The 26,891-nt window shown below is 42.1% G+C and overlaps 2 protein-coding genes across 8 annotated transcripts in view; both read right to left on the reverse strand.

The window, feature by feature from the left end:
* Positions 1 to 671: 671 nt before the first annotated feature.
* Positions 672 to 20,610, reverse strand: SLC35D1 (solute carrier family 35 member D1). The gene is made up of 12 exons (XM_081010947.1): positions 20,368 to 20,610; positions 19,383 to 19,416; positions 19,203 to 19,289; positions 16,612 to 16,679; positions 13,835 to 13,906; positions 12,134 to 12,202; positions 10,947 to 11,049; positions 9,432 to 9,524; positions 4,643 to 4,710; positions 4,197 to 4,275; positions 3,684 to 3,766; positions 672 to 1,612 (listed from the first exon to the last, which is right to left on the reverse strand). Exons 1-12 carry the CDS (start codon positions 20,583 to 20,585, stop codon positions 1,504 to 1,506), a joined length of 1,083 nt encoding a protein of 360 aa, XP_080867073.1. The 5' UTR covers positions 20,586 to 20,610; the 3' UTR covers positions 672 to 1,503.
* Positions 20,611 to 22,780: 2,170 nt separating this feature from the next.
* LOC308478833 (uncharacterized protein C1orf141 homolog) overlaps positions 22,781 to 26,891 on the reverse strand; it is a 61,682-nt gene continuing 57,571 nt past the window's right edge. For all 7 annotated transcript variants that reach the window (XM_081008926.1, XM_081008923.1, XM_081008922.1 and 4 more), the window contains 2 exons: positions 26,010 to 26,196; positions 22,781 to 23,907 (listed from right to left, as the gene is read on the reverse strand). In XM_081008926.1, coding sequence (XP_080865052.1) covers positions 22,846 to 23,907; positions 26,010 to 26,196 — 1,249 coding nt within the window. In that variant the 3' untranslated portion in view covers positions 22,781 to 22,845. The remainder of the gene's footprint in view (positions 23,908 to 26,009; positions 26,197 to 26,891) is intronic.

The following is a 26,891-nucleotide window of genomic DNA, read 5'->3' on the forward strand; positions in this document are numbered from 1 at the left end:
ATAGTGGAATTTTCTCCCCAGAACACGTTTTATGCAAGTTGTCTTGTTGGCCTGCCCTTTAACCAAAGTTAAGGAAAGCAGCCTCTGAATGAGCTACCATATTGAAAATTATCACCATGGAGTCTAGATTAGAACCCGTTCATCTGGCTCATGAAAAGAGGCTGGCTGTTGCCTCATCTGGCTTTAGTGTCATTAGCATGTGTGGGCAGGCAGCAAAGTTCCTATTTATGTTGAAGTGCTTCTGTTGGCTGCAGATCCTGAAATTTCTCTTCCACACCTGATGAAAATTGTTGTTGATCTCTCTACCTATATAATCTGATGCTTCCCTAATTAGCAAAGCCAATTCTATTTTGCATTTTAGTTAAAGGCATTTAAAATCTCTGGCACTGAGAGATTAGCTGTAGTTCTCCTGTTTTTAACTGACACAATATATTGAATATATTTATAGACCTTGTGTTCCTCAATTTCTTCATCTAAATTTCAAAAAAAATGTATTTTCAAATTATTTTTGGAACTTAACCATTTTTCTTAAGAAAAATGCTGTTAAATACTGTTTCTAATAGAACTTGGGAGTTTCGGCCTCTCCAACCTGCATCAGTACTATTATACCTTTTTATTGTCAGTTGGTTAGTCTTGGATACACAGGGTGGAAGTACCCAGGTGGGCAAAAATGCAAATACTACAAATAACTTTATTAAATATAATTATTACAAATAACTGAATTTGTATGGCACTGGTTCAATATTCTTTTACATCTGAATTGTCTTTAGCTACTTAGTCCCAACAGTTTTGGCTACCTAGTTACAATGTTTTAAGTTATAACTTGCTTAGAGTTAGATTCATTTTTGCAGATGAGTCTGAGCTTAAAGGGGGATTCATACTGAGGGCATTACAATGTTATGAAAAGAATTCCTTGCAAAAGAATCCATTTGTTCTTGCCGATTCTTGAATAAGAAAATCCCACCTAACTACTGTGCTTTACAAGCCTCTTAGGTATAAATACTGCTGAAGTTAATAATACTTTACTGTGGGCCGAAAAGTTATTTCCATTGGGATTTAAGTGATTTGAATTGCATCCTTAGTTACTACAGTCTATGCTTCATTTCGATGAGAAATTGATTGCTATCTTATGTTGAGTGAATTGAGTCAACACTGGGCCTTTTAGCACAATAGCCTCAGTTCATTTTGAAATATTTAGGACATGTTTTCTTGCTCCACTCAAGATTATAAAAGCTATAGAGCATAAGAAGTATTTGTCTTCACAGATGGTGCAAGATAGGCTGTGACTGTTTAAGCCTTATTCCTTTCAGCCTAGTGTTAATAACCAGCTGTACATTTTGTGCTATCAGTTAAATATCTCATTCTAAAAGGCAGCGAGCAATCTTCATATTGGGTACTCTCCATTTGCACATACAATTCTATTCAGAGATACGGCACATTCTAGCGATTTGTCAGCAATCACGGCTGAAAATCAAGAGCTACTGTTGGTAAGTGACCCTTTTGTCATACAGAGCTTTTCCCTTTAATGTCCATCTTGATGCTAACTTCAGACTGCTTGTTCATTTGCTCTTCTGTAAAGGTGATGTAAGAATACACCAGGCTTCCAGCAATACTGCAAGACACAGATTTTTTTCAGGTGAAAAATACAGCTTAAACTCAGTTCTCAAGTCATACTAAGTAAACTCAATTCGTATTTTATATTCTACTAAACACTACAGACAAGTAGAAAATGTTAGCAGCCCAGTTAATCGATAGTAGTCTGCTTCTAATGTAAGGACAGCAGGTAGTTGAATTAGGTGGCAAGAACATGTTATCAGGTTTATGGTGATAAAAGTAAACTGTAAATGTGATGAATTGCTGCTGCCTTTTTGCCTGGCTTCAGTTGTGTGGTTCTTCACAACAGCTGCAGTTTTCTTTTCTAACCTCTTACAACTCCCTGATCCTAGCCAGAATAAAGTTAGGAGGCTTTCATTCCATAGGTATTTATGGCACACAAAGCCTGCTGTAAGTGGAACTGTAACTGACTTTCCAAACTAGGGGGAAGTATGGTGCTTTTTAAATAGGTATATTCACAATGGTTCATCATACCACTTGAAGCACACCACATATTCAGTGTAACTCTTGTAGTGGGTGCTATTATATTGTAAACTCTGTGTTTGAGTACAAAAGCAGCACAGTTATACCTTGGTTTTCAAACAGCTTAGTTCTCGAATGTTTTGGCTCCCGAATGCTGCAAACCTGGAAGTGACTGTTGTAGTTTGTGAACTATTTTTGGAAGCCGAACATCTGATGGGGCTTTGTTTTCTGGATGTTTTGGAGGTTGAACGGATTCCGTTCTATTTCCAAGGTACAACTGTATAAGTAAAATGCTTCTGCAGCAGGGCTGGGCGATGTCAGGTTTTCAATATCGCGATGTACCAGCAGCTAAATACCATGATCTGCTGATATATCACGGATATTTCTTCCTCCCCATGTCAGGGGAAGAAGCAGCAGCCAAGATACATGCCCAGCCCTACGGTGAGCAAGCCCAATGCCTTTCCAGCTGGCGTGCGAGTCAGAGGAGCATTGGGGCTTCCTTGCACTGCTCAGCTGTGGGGCATGAGGACTCTCACCCCCCAGCTGAGCAAGCCCTGATACTTCTCTGGATTGCATGCAAGGCATCAGGGCTTGCTCAGCTGAGGGGCAGTCATGTGAACCAGAGGCAGGGGCTCCACTGAGGAGTGTGCCCGCCAATGTAGTTTGTTTCACCCTCTGTGGTATGAGAGGCAGAGTGTGATGACTTTACCCAGCAGTATCACAGGTGAGGCCACCACCAAGTCCCTCTGCTGCCAATGGCCCAATATTGAAAGCAGGGACTCTGGAGCGGCATCTGTTTCACCTGTAATATTGCATTCTGCCCCTCATACCAGTCCTGGACAATATATTGATACATCCCCCTGGCCTATTCTGTAGCTATGACTCAATGAAAGATGATACTATAAATACTATACTGCATTGCTTTTCCAGCTCCGCCCCCCCTGCCATGAGTACTTTAATCATCACACACATAAATATACCTAAACAAGTGTTACAGTGACTGTAGGCTTAAGCTTTGATTGGTTGACACACACACACCACATCACTAATGTTCCTAAAGGCATCTATAGCTGTCAAGTATTACTCTTCTGGGTTTTTTTTTCTGAAAAGAAGGCAACTGTTTAACTATGGTCAAAGACCAGGTAATCTCTGCGAAGGCAAATGTACTGGGAAGCATATACCCGGGAAGGAGTAAATTTAGCATTAGTACAGAAGTCAAGTAACCAGTGAAACAGTTGTCAGTGGAGCAGTCAAATGCTCCAGGCAGCCAAAACTTTTCCTGTGGGAAGTGACAGCTTCCTTTATCATTTGTTAGTGAATTAACCCGGAAGGAGCCAAAGGTAGGGGAATGAACATACAGACACACTCGTTATGAATCAAGGTGCACTTATCCTACCCTAATGTGTGTATTAAGAAATGTTCTCTAATTGTATGAGATTAAGTTTCATTTTTTCTTCTAAACTGCAGTTCCAGAAATCCTTATGTTTATTTCAAGACACTTTCAGCACAAAACTAAATGCTTTTCTATACAGAAGTCATATTGATTTCAATTACAACATTTGTTGTATAACTGCCACTTATGAGCTCCCCAACAGTCTTGCACTTACCTGATATTTAGCCCTACAAAGTTTGTCCATGTGAAAATATAATCCCCTCCGAAGAACATTCCTATGTAGGTTATTAAAATATTCTGGGAAGGAAACAAAGAGGTTCATACAGTTTTCTGTTGCTTTTTCAACATTTGTGAGATGCTAACATGGGGGAAATGTTACAGACAAGTCTTAAGCCTTACACTGAAAGAGCTAGCAGAATATTCTACTGAAAGTAAATAGGGGCTCTACAAAAGGTGGCACAAACTGCAAATCACAGTGTTTGTATTCACACTTCATCTTTTCGTCATCTTCCCATAAACACCATTCTCTCTTGTATAGCCCAAACCTTCAAGTCAGAGCACAAGCTCTTCTACATATCAGATTTGAGGCAACAAAACATTTTCAAAGCTATCATTTACCCTTCCTTCCCTATGATGCACCAAGACCATTATGGCACAACAGATCCCAAACAACTAACATGGAGTATTAGAAATTATTTGTGTAGATGTGTAAGTCTGAAGAGCTTACCTTAATACAACCAACTATTGTAGTTGTAAGGGCAGAATTATACTGAGTACAAAGTACTGTAGAATACATCAAAATAAACCTACGGAGAAGAAAAATTTAAAAAACATGTAAAATAGTACCAAGCTGGGCAGAAAGTAGTATACTGAACAATTTCTGGTGCCTGCTGGTTTCTGAGATTCTGGCAAAGAATGTTGAACTACAAATACCCAGACTGGCAAATGAGTTAAGTGCAGCATACCCTCAAGCCCTCATATGCCTTGAGTCCACATGTACAGCATAGTAGCAGCATTCAGACTCTCAGCCCAGAGGGATATGCATAGTCTGCATATTTCTTTTCAGCTGGTGTGGCTAGCCTGCTGTTACTGACCGAAAGCGGCTACGCTCACTAGTGCATAGCTGTTAAGAGTACAGTGTCTCTTAGGAGAAAAAAAGGCAAGTATCCTTACCCCATTACACATGACAGTGTAAACTGTATAAGGAAAAGTTTGTCTGACCAGCCTTTGTATTCCATTGCCTAGAAGCAAAACAAATACAGAATTTTAGCAGAACAGCTAAAATTGCAGAAGTGTTGAACCAACACTGGCTTCCGGTTTGCCGCAGGACGGAACATGGCACGAGCTCAGAAGGGCTCTATCGCTAACGGGCTTTGAGGCGGCAGACGCGAAGGCTACATGTCCCCCCAACCCCCAAGAGGGAGTCTTAGGGTCAGCATAGAAGCAGCGGCGTCAAAGAGGAGTTTCCTGGTCTCTTTTGTAAAGGGGGGGGGGCAGTCCCGACGCAAGAGAATAGCAGCCCGTGACGAGCAGCCTCATGCAGGTTCCGAGAAGCAGTAAATCTCCGTATCCCCATAATTTAATAGAGCGGAAAAGGGAACCTTACAAAAGAAACTTACAATTGAACAAATAAATCTGGCATAAAGAAAGGGGGTAAAAAGGGATATTGGAGCAATAGAAAATGGGGCAGTACAATATTTTCACATACACTTTGCCAACACATGTCCATTTTTGTATATGTGCCCAATCCCATATGTGTATGCCAAAGACCTCATCAGGCAGCATTCACAAACGTACCCTCAATTATGTAATGTCTTTAAAATTACACATGAAATTACTCAAATGAGCCAATCTGCAAGTATTCCAAATGACTGTCATATTCAATGGGGAATCTATACCAACAGTCTCATCTTTGGCCTAGCTTTTTTAAGCACTCTAAGTCTGTGCTTAGCATCTCCACTGAAGAAATGTAATGTGTATCAAAGGGATCATGAGCTAGGTAGCAGGTTGTGGGGCTCTTGTGTCCCTGGGGTTAGGGATTGGGGGTTTTCTGAGTGTGTTTGTGGTAATGCTCAAGTATGCCCTGTGTATGTGTACTTGAGCATTGGAGGAAGAAGTATACAGTGGTAGCTCTGGTTACGAACTTTATTCGTTCCAGAGGTCCGTTCTTAACCTGAGGTACCACTTTAGCTAATGGGGCCTCCCACTGCCGCTGCACCACCAGCGCACAATTTCTGTTCTCATCCTGAGGTAAAGTTCTTAACCTGAGGTACTACTTCTGGGTTAGCAGAGTCTATAACCTGAAGTGTTTGTAACCCGAGGTACCACTGTATGTGGCTGCAGTTGGGGGGGGGGGGGCACCTTGTATATTCTACTAATACTAGAATACACTCCCTGTAAGCAGAAGCAAATGATGTGAAAATACAATGTTGAAGCCTGAACACTGCAAAACGGTTATCATTTCTGCAGCGTACACCTTAACTATGCCTCCCACTTATTAGAAGATTATATTAAAGAAGTAACATAATGAGCATTTCAGGAGAAAAATGTTTAAAGAAATTAAATAGTAGTTTTGACACTAATCAGCTGCTTTAAAAATGAGGAAAAATTACTGTTGAATCTAGACTAGGAACATTTGACACATAGACATATAAGCCTACCAGTTTATCAGTTGGCTACAAAGAGGAAGTTGCAAATGCATCAGCTCAAACCCAGCACTACCTTCAGATTTCCAAAGACAACCTGCAACGTACTGCACAAACTGTACCCATGCTTAAACTAAATGCAGCAACGCTCAACTGCTGGAATTTAGAAATCTACAGCAAAGCATAGTGCTAGAAGCAGGTCAGATCACTCCATTATTTCCCATCTCAGAACTGACCTATTCCTCTTGGCCTTTTTGGCATCAAAAGAGACATTTGTAAATATACAGTTATCTATAATAATGTATATGAAAGCTTACAAAGACAGTGATCATTACGAATAATATTACTGGCAGGATCACAAGTGCACAGTCAAATGACTACCAGTAGCGTCTGAACAATCCAGCAATAGCTAAAATCCTGGGTAAGTTCTACATCACTTTGTGGTCTATGTACACACAAATATTTGGCACCCACAGAGGTCCCCTGTCAATAAAGGCTTGGTTGTGTCCCCAAGGTCAGACCTTTTTTTAAATATAAAACTGTTTTCAGTCATCAGCTATTTGATATACCTTAGAGAATTAGCATCAAGAACAGCAAAAAGTATTAACAGCAAGAGACAACAGCCCTAAAGTATATCTCAAAAGGTCCAACTAAAATGTGTAGTAAAATCAATTAAAGGGTATCCTTGTGGCACCCTTTCCCAACATTTTCAGAGCTTGCTAAAATCAGAAGAGAAAAGCAACAGCAGGAATGAGAGACAACCTTGCTTGACCCATAACCACATATGAGATAAGCAATTCTTTGTAGGAAAACAGCTGGTAATAATTCTGTAGAACCTCTCCCTTTTGACATGGCTTTCTTTCTTTCTTATATGCACAGTCTTTGGCTGTAGCATCCAAACCAAGGCATGGGGTCGTTATATGAAATAGCTATGTGTTATGATCAAGTAACAGAACTTACTGCTGGGTTCTGCTGGTGTAAATAATAAGTGTCATAGGTGTACTTTTCCAGTGCTTTAATAGCTGGATGATAAATTTACTCACAAGTGCTCTATAGACAGATTTTAATGAACTAAACTGCCAAGTGTTGGCACAAATTCTCTCTTGGCTCGTATTTAACTGTATCAAGTTTATCAACTTGGATTAAGAGGGGATGGTGCCGTGTGTAAAAAGCAGAGCCACGGCCTTAGAAATATGTATCTACGACAAAGCCAATGATTTCCCAGCTCTGTGAATGTTGAGCTTCCTGGATGTTTAACAGAGCAGACTTTGTTCACCTTAACTGCCAAGAGCTTGCCGGGGAGAAGAAAGTTTATTCAAAAATTAGTAGCTTAAGATATTTACACATACTGTGAATGCAAACTGCAGAGTCTAGAACAGTGCTGGTATTCTCCTCCTCACTTAATTGGTGCACATATTTCTAAATGAATACTTTTCCCCCCTCCCACAAATACATAAACACTGAGATGCTATTTTCTATCTCAAGAGGAGGTTCTTAAAATGCAATGTGAGAAGGATTCCAGGAGAGAGGGAGGCAGGCAAAGACCACATTGGAGCCTGCTCCAGCTGCACTCTCCCCTTCCCACTGTCACAGGGGATCTATCATCAACCATCCAGAGGAAACAATTCCAGGTGAGAGGGATGCAGGTAAACAGGGCATCAGGGCACGCTCCAGCTGGACTGTTTCCTTCCCATCAACTCTCCAGTGGGAAGGATCCTGATGGCAGGATGTGTCTTTTGATATTGTTGTGCTTTCCTCCCCTCCCCCCCCCAATATAGCAACTTAGTGGGCCATTTTTTTGTAAGCCACCCTGGAAGGATTTGAAATATAATTGTAATTATTCAGTCCACTCTTTAGCTGTGACCAATGCAAGTGTTTAGTATCAAATACTGTATCCATGGTTGTTTATAGCAGGGTATGGGGAAACTGGCCTACTGGATATTGGTGAACTAATGGTTCCTATCAGAAACTTTATGGATATTAGTTAATCAAGCATACATCTTGTCAAACTAAGTCAAGAAGTCTCTCCAAAAAGGCACCTGTGGATCTGGAAGTTCAACACCTTCCGCCGCCCCCCCCCCCCCCGTTAACACATGGAAGAAATATGGGAACCAGTTCTCTACAAATTGCCTTCTTTCACAAAACCCTGTGGTTCTCTTGATGATAGACTTGTTCATATTTCAGCTACATATATCCTGATATATGACACAACATAAGTGTTCTGGGTTTACTCCAATTTTTCCCTCACAGTGATGTGAAGAATGCCTTAGAAGCATGCTGTGACATATTTGCTACAAATTTAAAGAAGTAAATAGGTCATAGTAACACAGTATTGTGCCCAAAGCACTGTTTAGTCATCGTTTTGTTGGTGGAGTTTCAGCTCTGGCAACCTGAGGATGTGGGCAGAGCATCTCACGTGTCTGCTTATCGCTTGGGTTGGCTGCCTGGGTCCCAAGGCAATAAATGCCTTCTTGGGAGAGGAAATGGCCCTGTCTGTCCTGAAAATGGCAATTAAAATGCCACTCCTAAAGAAGGCCTCTCTAGGCAACAAGGATTGTAGTAATTATTGGCCAAGAATGAACATTCACTTCTCAAGCAAGTTGCTGTGGAGTGGGTGACTCCTGGTAGCTGCAGGCATTTTGGATGAAACTCTTTAGATCCATTCCATGCTGGCTTCAGGCACAGAAACTGCCTTGGTGGAGTAACCTATGCCAAGAGGACAAGGAAGAGCTCCACAGATGCTACAACCGACTGCAGCATGGACCTTGCAGAGCACTGGCTGCGCAGCCACAGTATCTGCAAATATTGTTGCCCCAACTGCTCACACACATTACAGAAGTTGTGTAAATGCTAGGCACTGCCCCTGCAATTCCTGCATCGACTCTTAACATTGCTATGGATTATTTAGTGGTCGCTGGTAAGGAAAATGGCAATGGCAGATAACTTAGGACCATAGTATTGGCTTCCCAGGGACAATTCACATACTAGTATCATCGCACTGAAACCAATGCCAATATAAGTCGGCCTTTCTCAATTGCTTCCTCAGTCTCATTATAGGTAAGTTTCCCTTCCACATATACCTTTGAAATTGTGCAGTTTCTTACTTGCAGTCATGACAAATGCCAAGATTTTTAAAATTGTTCTGAATTAAAACTAAACAGTAACGTATTTAGACATCCTGGTACACAACACCATAAACTGCATTTTTTTTAAAAAAGCCCACAAAATTGTATTTCACAATTACTGACATTGCTTGACAGGAAGCAATATAGTTTTCAATTAGAGCTGCCATTCTGGAATAAAAACCGAAGGCTTACCTTTTGCGCATCTCCTGTAAAATAGGCAATGGCCAAGGTAGGGAGAATCATAAACAGTGCATTGTAATATAGAAGGCCGTATTTTCCCAGCTCCTGGAAATGAAAAAAAAAGTTATGTACTTATTTTGGCTGAATGATAAATCCGTACACAGAGAAGTTCACAAAACGAGACCTCATCCATCATCTCCTACAAGCATCATAAATGTAGCATCCTGTCTGAGTCCTTGAGACACAAAGCAGCTTCATGTTTCCCCATGGTGCAAATCAGCAATGATATAAATAATATAGCTGGCAAAACTTTTTTTCTATTTCTTAAAGATAACATCTACTTTAAATCAAAAGTATATGAAATAATTTTTTAAAAACCCCAAATAGCTATTAAAGCATATATACTTTACTGTTTACCTTACCTATCGATGGATATAAAAGAGAGACCATAAGCACAAATACGATTTTTATACAAACCATCTGCCCCCCAAAAATCATTTGCCTAGTACAGCTGCAATACTTAAACTCTGCGAAACATAGTAAGTTGGGAGCCTGCCTTGGGAATGTATATTGTTCTTCACCACGCGTCTCCTCTCTAGAGCAAGTTGCCACCCACCCTTTAAATACAGAGCTTGAAACTGCTGGGGTTATTAAGGTCTTAACCACAGATAGCACTGATGCAAACACTCTGCTTCATTGTGATTTAGGGTGAAGGAACAAACATTCCCAAGTCTGGCTCTTGATTTACTAACTGTAGATAAGAGGGAGCCAAGGCTGGCTTCTTGGTCAACTAGCCAAAGTTAAAAGGAAGGCAGTATTATATCTGTACTGATCCACAGACTTTTCCTTTTAACTAGTACATAATGTAGCTAACCTAATAACTTTATCCTAAACATATGTGTTACTGGCAGGCTGTCGTAACATTAATAAACAATTGCATTTTTCATTACTGTACTGGTCTAACTGTTTATATTTTCCATCCTGGCTATCATCTATTGGCACAGTAAGTTTCATGACATAATCATAAAATAAATACTTTTATCTCAGTACAAGTGAACCAGATTACATGCATTAACTTCAAGCCCCTTTGGAAGTCTGATCATTTAATAGTGGTGTGAAATAGTTTCATGCCCCAAGTGGTCATGGTGTCATAGAACACAATGTTAGAATGATTCTAGTTTTATGAATATGATACAAATAAAACAAACCCCAACCACCAGCAGAAATTAAATGCCGTATTTGAATGGGCTTTGGTCCAATACAGTATGTTTCTTATGGGCCTAATTCTGGCCTATGTTTACTTGTGCGCGCTATCCTAAACACTTGCAAATTGTTAGAATAATATGTACATGGTGTTACAGATGTTTGTGCGGCAGCAGAGCAAAATGAAAAATAATAATATATAGGACAGGACAGCCACATTGTTGAAAAATGAGTATTTTCCCCCAGAAAGCAGTAACTTATTCATCCTTTACTGATCAATAAAGTGGAAAGCTGTTTTAAAATGAAGTAGCAAGCTGAACCTACCTTGGAATCTAGTTTCTGTTTTACATATGCACCGTTTGCAGCTGTCAAGACATCATTAATCAAGATAAACACATAGCCTTCCAGATCAAATGCCAGATCAGAACTAGGGGCAGAGAAGGTAATATTTAAAATAAAAGAGAAAACATAATCATGATAATTACTGAACAACTGCAATCTGCAAGCAGAGCAGGATTCTGTACAAGGATCACATTTGCAGATTAGATCCCACAAGAAGAAGAAGAAGAAGAAGAAGAAGAGGAAGAGTTTGGATTTGATATCCCGCTTTATCATTACCCTAAGGAGTCTCAAAGTGGCTAACATTCTCCTTTCCCTTCCTCCCCCACAACAAACACTCTGTGAGGTGAGTGGGGCTTGGAGACTTCAAAGAAGTGTGACTGGCCCAAGGTCACCCAGCAGCTGCATGTGGAGGAGCGGAGACGCAAACCCGGTTCCCCAGATTACGAGACTACCGCTCTTAACCACTACACCACACTGGTGGTGCACAAGGGAAGACCCCACTGCATCCAGTATATGCATGATCAGTCCTGCCATTTATGGTGGCACTGATCACCCATCTACAGGTGTACATGTCAGGATCCCCAAGGATGTGCTCTATGGGGAGCTGGCTTCAGGCACCAGTCCCACTGGCAGACCAACTCTGTGTTACAAAGATGTCTGCAACTTGACTCCGCAGTGTAGGAATCCCTTGTAGATGCCTGCAGTGCCTGGAGACAGACAGGTTGTGACCAGGAGGAATGACTGCTGGGAGAAGAGAGAAGAAAGAGAGAGAGTGCGCAGAGAGAAGAAAGCCATGGTGCATCTGCAGCAACACAGCCAGACACCTTCATCTTCTCCAGCTGCAACAAAACAGGTCTCTCCCATATTGGTCTCCTGAGTGCAAAACCTTAGGGGCCACTTTAGACACTTCCAGGCATTTCTAGCTCTGCTTCAGAACTGCCTGCCAGGGAAGCCTTCATTTTCGACAAAAACCTCAAATTATTCTAGTCCATTAATTTATACTTCAGACAATCGTATACTGCCTTAGCTCTTTTCTTCCAGGGCTTCAAACTGAATTTCTATTCACCTTTCCAACAGCTAACCAGAATATTTTAAGAAGCTAGTTGAGGAACAAGCTCATAAAAAACCTGAACAATATTCAAGCTCCTTTTAATAATGGTATACCGTACCTTGCAGCTACAAATGCACCAATTATCATTGCAAATACTGTCATCTGAATTCTCCAAGAAAATTTCTTCCTAAGAAGATAAAAATGGAAGAGCTTTCTCATTATTGCAGCTGGCGTTCTTGCAGCGTTTTTAAAACTGTGGTCCACAATAACCTTTCAAGAGATCATGAAGGAAACATTGAAGGAAAACGCTAAAAAGCCAGGGTTTTCTGTTTAGGTCAAACCCAATCGACGTCTGTGTTTGTGTATGCAGCTGGGCGGAGGGAGGCCCACATGTACCTAAGAGTTTCATTTATCTCTCTGCCTCCCACTCCAGTTTACAGCTGTCCTTAAGTATTCTCCTATGCAATTACTGTCACATAAGAAATTAGTGACCTGCAAACAATAAAAAACAGTAGTCTACGATGCAACGAAATTTAAGAATTCCTAGGGTTTCAAAGAATGAAAGAAAACACTAAGCCAACAGCAAAAATCATGGTTGGCTGTCAGAGGTTGTAGAACTAAAGCAAGAACTTGCTTTAGTGGCCAATGGAGTGCCAAGGAAAGAACAGGCTCCATTGGGCCCAGCCCCATGAGGCTCCAGAGTGAAACTGCGGCTGCTGCTGCTGCTACCAAGGGAGCTGAAGCGGTTTCACCCTGGCACCTTGCGGGGCCAAGCCAATAGAATTTGTTCCTCCCTCCACTTTTCAACATTGCAATGTATCACTAAACCACAATGTTGGCTGGCGACACACTGCGATGTTGGAAAGCTGATTATTGCCCAGCCCTCTCCTGCACCCATCCTCCCATTTTCCAAAGGAGAAGAGTGTTTTCTTGTAATGTTGAATTTTGGCACAAAGCTCAGCATGCTCTTAGAAATTTCCTTCTCCAACTTCCCTTGTATGCAAAATGGACTTGAGAAAGGAGTCACTGGTACACATTAATAAGTCTGGCCTAAGCTTGTAGACCCACGACACTTGACAGTATTCTTTTAATTAATTTTTCATATGAAAATTTAGCAAAGAAAAGCAAGGAAGAAATATATGAATACCAAGAGTAACCAAACAAAAAACTCACTATCAGTTCATGTTACAGATACAGTAACCATCGCTACCTGTTTCTTAAGTTAAATAGATAAATTATTATAACCCGCCCCCCCCCCCGATGACCAAATAGTCATCTATACAATATTTATGTCTATATGAAATATATTCAAATGTAGCCAGGGCAGTGAGGTCTTCAAAACAATGGAAAACAGACATTGGTCCTTCAGGGCTCCAAATATGTCTCTTAGCAACCGTAAGGGCTCACAGAATCCACTTTTGTTGTCCTGCTGTTAATCCTCATACTGCAGGAGTATAACTGAAAAATACAGAAGCATCTGGCAGTATGAAGGATTTCACCAATGCAAAACTGATGCAGATAACAACTTCAAACCAAAAAGAAGACATCGCTGAACAAAGCCCACATCATATGTGGGATTCTCAGCATTGTATCTCCAGTACTGGAGATTGATCGGTGCCTTCCTATACAAATGTGGAGTCCCATGTGCTTGAAATATTTCCTTTGTTCAACCCTAAGAACTACAAAGGATGCTTGACCTTGTGCAGGCTGCATGCTGGCATAACCAAAGGGAAATATAATGGCACTGCCATTGGCTGTATCCACCCATATGACACAAAACACATGAAGCAACACAGTACTGTACCATCTCACAACTCACTTGAGTAGAATTCCTTCTGCAAACATTGTAAACAGAATGGAAAACCGTCTCAGGACTGTAAACATTGGCAGGCTGTAAGAGAAATAATGTTTATGGACAGAGCTAGCCATATAGATACTCCTTATGTTTATACAGAGCCATTTTAAATTTACTCCGGATAAATTTCAACATCAAAGCACATGGTGTGGTGAATGAGAACAGATGTCCCTGGGGGAAAGTCACAGGTGATTTATTTTTTAAAAAAGACTGTCTCTAACGTTTGTCAAAAGCAGGGAAAACGGGCTAGAAAATTCAATTCTTCAAAATTTAACAGTTTTGTTTTACACACAAGTGCAGCCCAACTGTATTAGCTATTTTGAAGCTTGGAAACTATGCGCAGAAAAGCTATTTATAAGTACACACTCTCTCTTCCAGTTCATGCCCTTGAAATGAGTTGGGATCTCAAGTTACAAGACCCTACATTTAAGGTTATATTTAACCACCAGTCCAGGCTGGTTACTAAAGCAAGTACCTGCCCACATCTACACTAGGATGCAGAGAGCAATCATTTGTTGAAAGGCTATTATATAATAATGGCTTATTCAGCAGCTTCATAAGATCTACAAACAAATTATGTGACAAGGAAATGCAAATTCCATTACCCTAACGTTACTACCCAACAGTAAATTTTATATACATAAATTGTTTTCATCTCTATATACTTTGGTATACAGTCTTAACTGTACACATCTTGCCTAGCCAGGAAAACAGGTGGCACACAAGTGGTGGAGAGCAGAAAGGAGATGCCTGACGTTGCATGTGCTTAATTTGGAGACAGGTCCTGTGGTGCGCCCTGTGGATCTACACACAAGTGCATAGACTTGCATCCTAAGAACATGCTGTGTTTAAAATCTGCATGGCAGCATCAGGAAAGGTCACCTGCAGCTTTCCAGTCTGTTGTGTGCAAATGACACAGTGCTCTCTCTCTCTCCATTCCAATTGAATCTAGGGAAGTTCATGGAGGTTCTGAACGATTGTCGGTAAGCTCAAATAAGGGTGAGCAAACTTAATCCAGACACGACAAAAGCAGTCAGGGTTAGCAGAACCACTGATCTGGAAATGGGGATACAATCTATTCTGAATGAGACAACACTGCCCTTGAAGAAGGGTTCACAGACTTGGAAGTACTCCTGGACAAAGCCTTGCTCCAGGATGTAGCTGTGGCCAGGAGTACCTTTGCTCCAGCTGGTTCTAGCATGCACTAAAGTTTCTGTAGCACACTCTACTTGGATAGAGGCCTGGTTCACAAGTCTTGCTCAGCCAAACTCTGACTTAGTGAGACATGCAAACCAGGCCTTTGTCTGGAAGGTTCAGAGGGACTTCAAAGCAGCTGCAAGGCTTTGGGTTGAAGCCAATCACCAGAAGCATAAAACTCCTTTGTTATAGACTGCTAGTCTATTTCTGGACTAGTTTTCACTTTTAAATCCCTAAAGGGTTTGGAACCAGAGTATCTGAGGAACTGCTTCCTTTTTAATTTGATCAGTATTATCTGAGGTTTCACTGTATTTTACGTTTACTGGTCTGAAATACTTCATTTTTAAAAATTATTTATAGAATATGAGCCAGCTTGAAGACAAGAGACAGGCTGAAAATATTTTAATAAACAAGAGTCCTTGTTGGCTGCCAATAAATTTCCAGGCCCAATTCAAAATGCTGGTTTTGACCAATAAAGCCCTAAATGGCTCAGGACTGCAATACCTCATGAACTCCCTCTTTCCATATGAACCGACCCAGACCCTGCAATCATCATTTGAGGCCTTTCTTCATGTGCCTCCTCCATGGCAGGCTGTGTTTGGCAACATGAGAACAGGCCCTTTCTGCAGTGGCTCCTCATTTGTGGGAGGTTCTCCCCGGGGAGGTTCATTATACACCTTTAGGCGCCACGCAAAAACATTCCTCTTCAACCAGGCTTTTGGCTGATTAACTTCCTATACACTTTTTAATATGTTTGTGGAGGGAGAGGGAGTTATTGGTGTGTTTTTTAAAAAATAATAATGTATTTTGGGTTTTAATCTTGTATTTTTATGTTGTAAATAGCCTTGAGATCTATGGATGAAGGGTGGTATTTTTATTATTATAATTATTATTATTATAGCTAGGGAGGGTAGTAGGCCTTGGCATTTGATATTCCACAGCTCTTGACAGATTTATGCAGTAACAAGAAACTTATCTCAGTGTTTTCAATGTTGCTTTTTAAAATACTGAATCAACAGGGCTCTATTGAAAAGCATCTTAAGGCTATAATTCTATACCCACTCACCTGGGAATTAGCCTCATTAAACTCAACAGAACTCACCTGAGTAACTAAGGATGTGCTGGAAGAGAGCAGAAAACTAGCTGAAGCTCCACCCCACCCCTTTTGGGTAATCTCGGTTTTTTTTTTATGATTTACAGAGAATCAGAAAGAGCTGATTAAATGACTTGGTGATTACTTATTATGTCCTTGTAAATTATTTATTACCAAATATGCATAGCTGAATTATGTTATATATTAATGCCAATTGTTTTGTTATATATAACTGCAACAAGACACCGGATATGAGAATTATGGTATACTGAAACTTATAAATAAATTATAAACAAATGTTCTACACAATTTTCTTTCACTAAATTTGAAGTAATCAAAAAGCCCTTCAAATTTAAGTACAGACCAACCAGAATTCAGATTACATTTTAATAAAAGCTCAATAATTTTTTTAAAATAAAAGCTTAATAAAATTGTATCTAATTATCCATACTTCAATTTCTTTGTGCTGAACAGTCCTGTGATTTGGTTCCCGAAATACAGGAGAGGTAGTGGAAAAGTCTAGAAAGTTATAAGAGGGATAAAATAACATTCAATAAACAGGTCAAGTCAGTTGGCTGTGTAACCTTTCAAAACATTTGCACAGTTTTGTTGTCGTTGCTGTTTTTTGTTGTTGTTTTTTTGCAACTGGAACAGTTTTCACCAGCAGGCACACAACATAGCAAGCCTTAGGAAATGCACAATCATGCTTCAACTGTAGCATAAAAGCTTTTGCATATTAGGCCAGTATGGTTTCACATTCTGACTTACAACACCAGCAACACACATCCTTCCTTTTTCTCAAGACCGTGTAGAATTCTAGAAACACAAACATAACATCTTCTGTCACATCAGACATTCAGTCTTCCAAGTTACACCAAGAGAGTGGGCATGGGAAGAGGAACAAGTGTATTCAGATGTATAAACACAGCTAATGCTATGTTAAATAGGTCATTGATCCGTACATGTACAGCAGCGGCACACCAGGAATTCATGGTAAACTAGACTGGTATAAACTGACCTTCTTTTAAGCATGATGCTCCACATGGCGATGTTTCTTTTACACGCCCGATCATGCTTAAATACAACCTCAGAAAGCGTAATTGGGGGGACCTTCAGAAATAATATAAACATGGACATGTATTCCGCAGGCAATTACTCTAAGAGGCAAGTCCCTGTGATTTAAATGACTCCCTTCCAAATAAGCTGATACAGGTCTGGTGGGTGTAACTTTGGCCCTTGCTTGCCCAGTGTTAGGGGATATTTTTTTCAGCTTGTGCCGCTCAAGGACCTGGACAGGATCCTTGGAATGTGTGCCAGATCCTTGCTCTTCCTGGTTCATTGAAAAGGCCAGCGAGGGACTGGCTTAGAAGATGAAGGGAGTGGTCAATGCCTGTTTTATAGTGGCTTCATTCCTTCTGGACTGGAGGAGGAGGAACAAGCTGAAACTTAATCCAGACAAGGTCAGTCGGAAGGCAGAACAAGGAGTAAGGATTCAGCCTGTGCTGGATGGGGTAACACTCCCCCTGAAGACACAGGTTCATAGTCTGGGTGTGCTTCTGGACCCAGCCCTGAGCACGGATGCCCACGTCACTGTGACTGCAAATTTTGCACCTGCACAATTAAAGCTATCACGTTAGTGGCAGCCGTTCCTTGAGATGTCTGATTTGGCTACAGTGATGCACGATGTGCCTTTGAAAAGCACTGAAACTTCAACTTGCTCCAGGAGCTGCAGTCAGATTCTTGACCAGGGGCAGGTTATAAGGAGCATACGGCTCCCTTGCCACAACAGCTCCAACTACCTACCGGCTTCTTTCTAGGCACAAGGCAAAATGGTGGTTATGACCTATGAAGCCCTACACGGCTTACGTCCAGGCTATTTGAAAGACAGGATTCCCTCATACAAACCTGCCTGGGTTCTGAAGGGGAGATGCTTCTCTCAATTCTGCGACTCTCACAGGTAGCGGGAGAGAGCCTTCTCAGTGGCTGCTCCCAGATTTTGGAACTCCCTCCCTAGAGAAGCTACATTGGCTCCTTCCTTGTTGTCTTCCCCTCTGCAAGTGTAGGGCTTTTGGGAACTAACTGCTTTTAATGAAAGGGATAGTGCTGGGCTGTTTTGATTGTAATGATTTGTGCATTTTTAATAGATCTTAATTCTATTAATATTTAATCATTTTTTTAAAATTATCTCCTATATTTTTAGCTGTTCGTATTTTATCTGTAAGCTGTCTTGAGCACTGTCACGCAAAAAGGTGGGAAATAAATAAATAGCTTGCATAGAATTGTACCATGTGGCTTCTTAATTGGGAATAAAACCCTTCAACTCTAGCAGAACATACCCATGAGGGCCAAATCAAACATTATATTAAATGAATGATGGGAAGCTAGTCTTTTGTGATGCACAGGGAATGAGGGTGGCTCCAACAGGGGCCTCTCTCCCACAGCAAACAACAAGCAGCTCCAGGGTCTGTGTGGTTTTTTGAGGACTGCAGCACTACTAGAAAAGGTTCAGCCCTGTACACGGCTGCACTGACTCAATTCTCATCGACAAATTTAGTCTTGTTACCTTAACATCACATGAATCAGAAACCATTTCGGCATTTGTGCCAAATCATTTTGTTTGCTTGTTTATCTGACCTCTACAGATTAGCATCTATAATTACATATATCAGATTCTTTCACCCAAAGTAGGATAGTAACTCTGGAAAGTCATACTACAACAAGTCAGTTAGACACAGTGGAATCTGCCTTCTTTGCTGCAGATTCACAGCTGCCCATAATAAATGAATCCTGTACAAAAGGAAAATAAAGATGCATTGGAATGACCTAACAGCACTTTTAAAACAGTTTTCTAATTTGACATGAGCAGAAAGCAGCACTTGTATTGATGCATTTTGATGCCTTCCTTGAAAGTTGTCTATCTTGCATTCTTTCTACAGAATATACATACACCAGAACAATTTAGACCACTCTTCCCCATTATGGGCATGTACGGCAAGAACTACGCTTCTGCCAGTGGCTTTGTAAATGAGAGAAATATCATACCTTTCGAGGTATATTTCTGTCGAAGTCTGGAAACTTCACCACCCTGAGTGCCTTTCCCACCCAGAGGACAACCACCGTAGCCAACATCTGTGAAAGGAACAAGAGAGATCACTATTTTGCCTCTCCCTCTCCCTCTCCCGGCCCAATTAGAAATTTCCTTATTCAAAATTTCCAACTAACCTGGCCTAGTCCCACACACAGCGAGGAAGGAAATCTGTAACAAACAGCAGACAAATTAAACTAAACAGTGGCAACCTTCAGCGAATCATACATAATGGAAAAAGGCTAGCCTTTGGCAGGAAAAGTTGTTTGTGGCTCACTCTCCTGCCTCAGATATAACGAATATATGGAACAGTAATAACCAAGAACTCAATGTATTTAAAAAATCATTTGCCTCCAGCAACCAACACTCTTGCATGCATAGTCCTAACACGCTGAACTGTATTTGCATAGCAGTTAGATGGCAGCATCAGTCGCTTCTTTTAACGTGTCTGTTCTAGAAATAAACACACGTATACACAAAGTGTACACAGTAGGAGGGACATTTTTTTAAAAAAAATGCAGAAGGGAATGTTTAACGGCTCCAGTGAACCCTTTAAAACTGGGTGCCACGAAGCAAAGCTGAACCCCAACATTCGCGTTATTGAAAATTATGGGGCTACACAGTCGCTGAGTTCAATGGAGCCAACAGGCTGAACAGGTACAGAATCGCAGCCCTGTGCTCTCTAAGCCAAATACCCCTTCCGTTTTGGGGGTGGAGGTTTGAGGGCGCCTGGCAACTTCTGACCAAGCCATCGTATCTACACGCGGCCTTCATAGATGTACCTTGGGGGGAGGGGCGGATGCGTGCGCTATGCCCACTGCAAATGCCCGTGCCTGGAAGTTGGGAAGAGCGAGAGGGAGGCACCCCCCCCCCCGCGCTACTGAACATGGAGGCTTGTGGAGCGTTCCCCCTCCGAAAGCAACTTGGGAGCTGGCTCTGCAGAAGCAGCAGCAGCCGCCACAAAGCCGAGTCCTCGCGGCCGCCTGCAGCTCAGCGCCCACGCCGGCCTGCTCCACCTCCTTTCTCCGCGCGAGTTAATCTGTAACCCGGCCGGCGCTGCCCCTGTACTTGGCGCCGGCGGCGGCGAACTTTGCCCGGAGCTCTCCCGCCCGCCTCCCTTACCCGTAGCTGGTGAGGACGCTCTTGTTGACCACGACGATGAGGAAGGAGCTGAAGCCGTAGAAGGCAGCCGCCAGCAGCTTGAGGCAGACGGTGAGGCTGGGCGCCGCCGCCATGCCCGGCTCCTCATCTCCGCGAGCTGCTGCTGCTGCTGCTGCTTCTGCGGTGGGGGCTTCTCCCTTCACGCCAGAAGCCTGACGTCTGCGCGCGGCCGCCGACATGGTTGCAAGCTGAACGTCAGACGGGGCGGAGCGGGACGCGGGCGGCAGCGAAGCCAGGAGAGGCTGGGCCCAAGGGGGGCTGCCCGACGGCGTGCAGGGAGGGCGCAGCAGCCGGAGGAGGAGCGCGCAAAGCCGTGACGCGCCAGGGGCGCAGCGGGGCTCTGTTCCTCACTCAGCAACGTGCGAACCTGGCATGTTCTTCTTCTGAGCGGCAAGGGGGTCGTTCTCTCCCAGCCCCGAAAGAGTAGGCTGCGTCCTCCTGCGCGCCTAAGTCGCCCGGGAAAGGGCGGCGTCGCTTCAGCCAAGCCACAGCGTCGGAACCTGTTCTAAGACACAGAGCAAGCGAAGCACGCGACAGAATTTCCCCCGAGCGCGCACAGGGTGCCCTTATTTTTTGCTACTAGTCACAGTGCGGGAAAAACGCCACCACGAGAAGCCCAGGTGGGGGCGGGAGGGTAGCAAGGAAACTAAGAGTCTCTTGTCTCCCATTACGTGTTGAGAAGGGATCACGTGCAGCGCCGCCAACGCGCTTGCTGGCCACGTCCGTCGGGGGCGTGAGAAGAGGCCCTTTGCGCAGACTTACATAGGTTCATAGAGCTCCTTCCTGCGCTTTACCTACCAAGCCACGCCGCGTGGGGGGGCAGCCCCCCCATCAAATGAATGAATAAATAAAAATACCAAACTAACTGACCAATTGTGGCGCAGATAACTCGGTCCTCGGAGCCCCCAAACATGAAGTTTGCCCCCCCCAAATCCTGGCTATGCCCATACCGCCGCCCACCCCCACCCCAATATGATTGCGTTATAAAGGATGCAACTATAAGGTACATGGAAGACTAGCTTAGCAGCAGTTAATATAAAAGTTCAAAAAGTTGTTTCATTTTACATATAAGGAGCCACAGGCGTTTCCTTAAGTACATAGGTGGTTCATATTATGTGGTTAGCATTAAATGCCGAATTGAAAAGGTATAGCTATTACTTTACCAATTTCCATGACTGCATAGTGGTAATTATTCCCATATGCACTCACTAGAATTACTTTAGCTTTATCTTTTTGGAGCTCGGGGACTGCTCCAGATTGGTGGGGGTTGCAACATGTCATTGATGCAATGATAATACGTTAACGTTGGATTTGTACAGAACCATTCACATGTTCCACTTTGCGAGTTGTTCTGCTATACTTCCCCAACAATAACATGTTAATTGCTATCTGGAAGGACACTCTTATGCTGAATAGTGCAACAAAAAGTACTTCAACAGTAGAACAGACTCCCTTGGGCCCAACTCAGTTGCTTAGACTGTGGTGCTGATAAGGCCAAGGTTCAATCCCCATACAGGCCACTTGCATATTCCAGCACTACAGGGGGTTTGACTAGATGAACCCTTCATGGTCCTTTCCAACTCTACAATTCTGTGAAAAACAGGACAAACAAACACAAACCAGAACATTTGGGTTATAAAAAAAATTATATTATTCTTGCAGGAAGCTACAGGACAGGCACTGATTTCTGCATTCCTCCCTGGGGCCAACTCATCCAACCCCGGGCCAGAGGCAAAAATGGGGCAGGTAGAGCAGTGGGTGCAACAATGCAGGCTTATTCGATCCACTTAGAAGTTTGCAGTCTCTCTATGTACACATACAAACACACACCTCTATCCTGGCAAGTCCAGAACATCACAATTCCAAGGACACATTCCAGCCATGAAAAAACATCAAGGGTGTGTCATTGGGAGGAGCATGACCTGGGCATAGTCCCAACAGTGAGATAATAGAAGGCTGGAGGTCTGCATTTGGCATTTGGGCTGAGGTTTCCCACCCCTCATTTAGAGCTTTAAAGGCCAGAACCTTGAACTGAGTTTGGATGCCACCTAGTAGCCAGCAACACTCTTTCAATACTGGCGTAATATGGAGCATGCACCTAGGAATTCACCAGGCAGCTTTGGTTAACCCATTTACTAGCCTTCACTTTCCCCTCTCGGAGTGGAAATTAGTACAGGAATGCCAATGCAACATCACATTTTGTGAGACTCTGGCGAAACATCAGATGGCACACGGCATTTGCTGCTTCCGTGCAACTGATATTCTACTGCCAAGCTACTATATCATTCATAATAATAATAATAAAAACCTATGTATTGACAAAGATACCTCCCTCACTGGTTGCAATCCCTTTGAACTACATTGTGGCAACAGATTTGGGGGAAGTGGTTATTGTACAGATTTATTATGCACTTCACACAGTCATTTCAGAGGTTGAAGCTACTTTTCATTACCCACAGGTAACAGGTTCTGCATGCTCGGATCCCTATGGGATTCGGAAACATCGAATTCTGCTGTTGGTATGCTTATAACTGGAGCGTGTGCAGACCCAGCGCTTTGCTCTTCTGAACATGCGGTCAATTCTGATTTCTGGGGCTCAAGGCTACTATTTATTTCTTCCTGAAAGCTCCTTAGTGGTAGTGATGATGTTGGCCCAATTAACCTCTTGCTGTCTTCTTGGGCTGGGGACTGGGCTGAGACTTCCATGTTGCTTGCCCTGTTTTCATCCAGAAAAGGTTTCTGGTGTGAATTATCCTGGTGCTTCACTTCAGACTTGCTGCTTTCCACTGATACGATTTTAGCACAACTATGAGATGAGCATGAACTGCGAGCTGAAGGGACGGAGTTGTGGTGGTTAGCGAGTTTACTTCCAGATCTTGGAACTGGAATTGGCTTTGAGATGGGGATGTAGTCCACAAAAAGCACTCTATCCTTCTTACGGGGTTCTTCGGGGGAAGCTAACTCCTTCTCAAAAAAATCTGGAAGTTGGGATTTTATTCCTGAAATCAGGCTTCTAGATGAAATAGTACGGTATATGGCCAGCGTTGGATTCTCTCCACATACCATAAGGCCTTCTTTCTGACGCTGAGACATGTTTGTTGAAATACTCCTTTCAGGGACCATATGTCTGCTGAAAGTTTTTGTGACACTTCCACTCATCTTCTGAACAATCTCTTTCTGAGAACTTGTGAAGATATCATCACATGGTGTTTTCTTCACAGATAAAATCTGAACAGCGATGCGTTTTGGTTTCCCAGACAGGGCTAGCTTTTTCTTCCTCTTTGTAGTTTCATTGGGGGGAGAATTTTGTTTACTTCTGGTGATTGCAGTGGATTCATTATAGTTATTTCGTAGGACCGGGTTTAGTTGCATACATATTTCACCACTCCTATTCACACCATAAAACGCTCCATCCCCATACATAGAAAGACATGTATTCAATGCATGCTTCTTTACATACCCTTCATTGTGGCAATAGACGGGAAATGATTCACTTGACTTCTAGAGAAAGGAGGAGAGAAATGTTAAAACCTTTCACACCAACAAAACTGATATATTCATACATATGTAAGGGGAAAATCGTACTGTCACCTAAACTTTTAACTTCTGTTTCCTAGAATTATATAAACACAGAAAACTGCCTTATACTAAATTTGAATATTAGTCCATTTAGCCCAGTATGGTTTACACTGACCAGCAACAAATCTCCAGGATTTTAGGCAGAACTCTCTTGGAGCGCTCCGTTGGAGATGCTAGGGATTAGACCTGGGCCTTCTGCACAAATATGCTCTGCCTAGCTCAGTGGCAGAGCTCATTCTTTGCTTGCCTGGGGTTCAGTTCAGTCCCTGAAAGTCCTGGCACCTGTCCCAGACATTACAGCAGAATAAGAGAAAGACCTTTATTAAAGCGGAGTACAGTACAGGTGCAACAGCAGAAAAGGGTTAACTCAATCCCAAAGCTCCTACAAACAGGATGGATGAGTTAACCGAGTTAGGAGCCAGGCTAGAATCCCAAAGTCCAAGACCAGGGCATGAAGTTCACAACCATATGAGAGCAGCGAAGGTGTCCCAGCAAGTTCTCCTGCCCACCTGGCAAGCTTTATTAGCTTGGTGAGAATGTCTAGCTTGTAGGCACGCACACTGCTGGGGCAAGTGCGTCTGTTCTCACCAGCAGAGGCATTGTCTGACCCTGGGAGTGCTTATTAGACCTGTGCCCGCTAAATCCAGTTCAGCCACCGCAAGTCATAGCTCTGAGGTCTCTCCAGCCACCAACAGCACAGGGTAGGAAGCAGCTAGAGCTCCTGTTCCAGTATTGTTGTCTGACAGGGAAGAGCTTTCTTCAGAAAGGCTTTGCTCTACTGTCTCAATCCCCCCTCCCCATTCCTCCAGTCTGCCATCCCAGATCTGAACCCAAAGGCACTAAGTGACTCATGACATGAACATATCCAGGTAGGGATAGGAAGGACCCTTGTCTGAAACTCTGGAGAGCTGCTGCCAGTCAGTGTAGAGAATACTGGATTAGATGGACCAGTGATCTAACATACTGAGCCATACTAAAGCAGTTTCCTTTGTGCATGACCCATTCTTCAAAGAGCTCAGACTAGTATTTCAGTTTCACGACGACCCCATGAGATGGGCAAGGCTGTGAGATAATGACTTGCTTTATAGATAAGCAGCAATTTGACTGAAACGAGATTTCCCATATACAAGCTCAGCATTCTCAGGCACTGTATGACGCTGGCCCCATTTCTGTATTTGTAGTATTAGTAAAATCCAATCTATATGCTTTGAAAACAGATGAAGTCATTTGTGGGGGGGGGGTAGTACTTTGTAAACAAAGTCTTCTGATTGCAATGAGGGTTTAATTCAGCAGTAAATCATGCAGAAATGCATTTCCCCGTATTTTGTGACACATTTCACTCAGGTCCCATAAAAAGATTACATCTGTGGGCTTAGATGTCAGTTAAGCCAGTTGCTAAAGGTCATGTGAATATGGTCAAGATAACATATAACATGGCAAGAATGTAAAAAAATTGTATATTACCATCAGCATTAGTTGAACAGAATGCTGATTAGCTGCTATCCAATGAGAAATGGGACTTTCTGTGTGGTGTTTGTCCTACTCAGAATAGGCCTACTGAGGTTAGAAACATGACTTAGTTCATTAATTTCAATTGTCCATGCTTAGCAGTAGTTGGTTGAATACACTTCCCCATTAAAAAAAAAAAGAGTTTTAAAATATACAACAAAAAATGTCTTCTTTTGGTCCTTCAAATAGGAATAACAGGGATAGTTGCACTGTGAAGTCTATTGGTTTATGATGTATTTTAGCAGCCTCTTGCCTAAGACAGCTACTGATTTAACTGATATATTAAGCCACGGGGATTTCCATTTTTGTCAACCAGTTCTTCATAAAGAATTCTCTTACATTCTGTAATTAGCAATGAGAATTCTTTCAAACCATGTAACCTGTTTTTCCAGTGGATATCTTAACATTGAGATCAGAATGGGAAATTCTTAAGGTAACTACTTTCTTAACCTATAGAATTTTTTAAAAAAACCATTAAACAGGTGGTAGTGGTAGTGGTGGGGAGATGATATTACCGGTAAACTGTCACATTTTGGCCTTGAACTGCCAGCTCTGATCACTTTGGCATTTGGTTTTTCTATTTCATCCTCAATGCACAGAGGTACAGAAACCTTCTTCTTTTTCAGTACTGCATCCTCAAAGTGGCTAAAAGTCTTAATATTTTTTTCCTCATTGGTGAAATCATATTTCCAAAGAGCGTCTCTGCATTTAAAAAAAAAAGTGATAGTAATAAGTGGTCACCAAACAATTCAATAAGCAATATTACTGGATATTGCTAGTCCCAACCCTGATATTACATTCTTCAAAAGTAATGTGTTATCAGCCCAGTCCTGTGGAACACTCTGCCAGTGAGTGCCTTCTGTGCCCAATTTTAAAAATCTGCTAAAAACTTTTCTATTCTGTCAGGCCTATGCAGGCAGTTAAGAATACATTCCCACAATGGTTTACTGATGTTTGTTTCTCTTTCCTTTTATCTTTTAACTAGTTTTTTTAAAAAACTTTTTATGATTTTATTGTTTGGTTTTACGTTTTTATATTGTTGTAAACCACTGTGATATATTTTTTTATGATACAGTGGTATATAAATGTCTGTATGTATGAATGTATGTGTTCAGATAATGCCTTTTGCAAGAGCACCAGATCAATTATTCACCTGGTATGCTTCAAAGCCAGTAGTAATACTCCTATTAACAACAACATGCTTTTTCAATGTGTCAAGCACCTTGCACATGTTAATCTCAGTCATTCTTACAACAACCCTAGGTCACTGTCATTGTCCTCCTATTGCATAGCAGTTCAGCTGCCATGGCTGAGCTGTAATTTAACTAGGGAATCTCCTACATCTACAGCTCTCCCACATTTCATTAAATATACTCTCATTTTTTCCATAGGTTCTG

The sequence above is a fragment of the Podarcis pityusensis genome (assembly GCF_964106645.2).
Source record: "Podarcis pityusensis genome assembly, chromosome: 6".
Classification (NCBI taxonomy): domain Eukaryota; kingdom Metazoa; phylum Chordata; class Lepidosauria; order Squamata; family Lacertidae; genus Podarcis; species Podarcis pityusensis.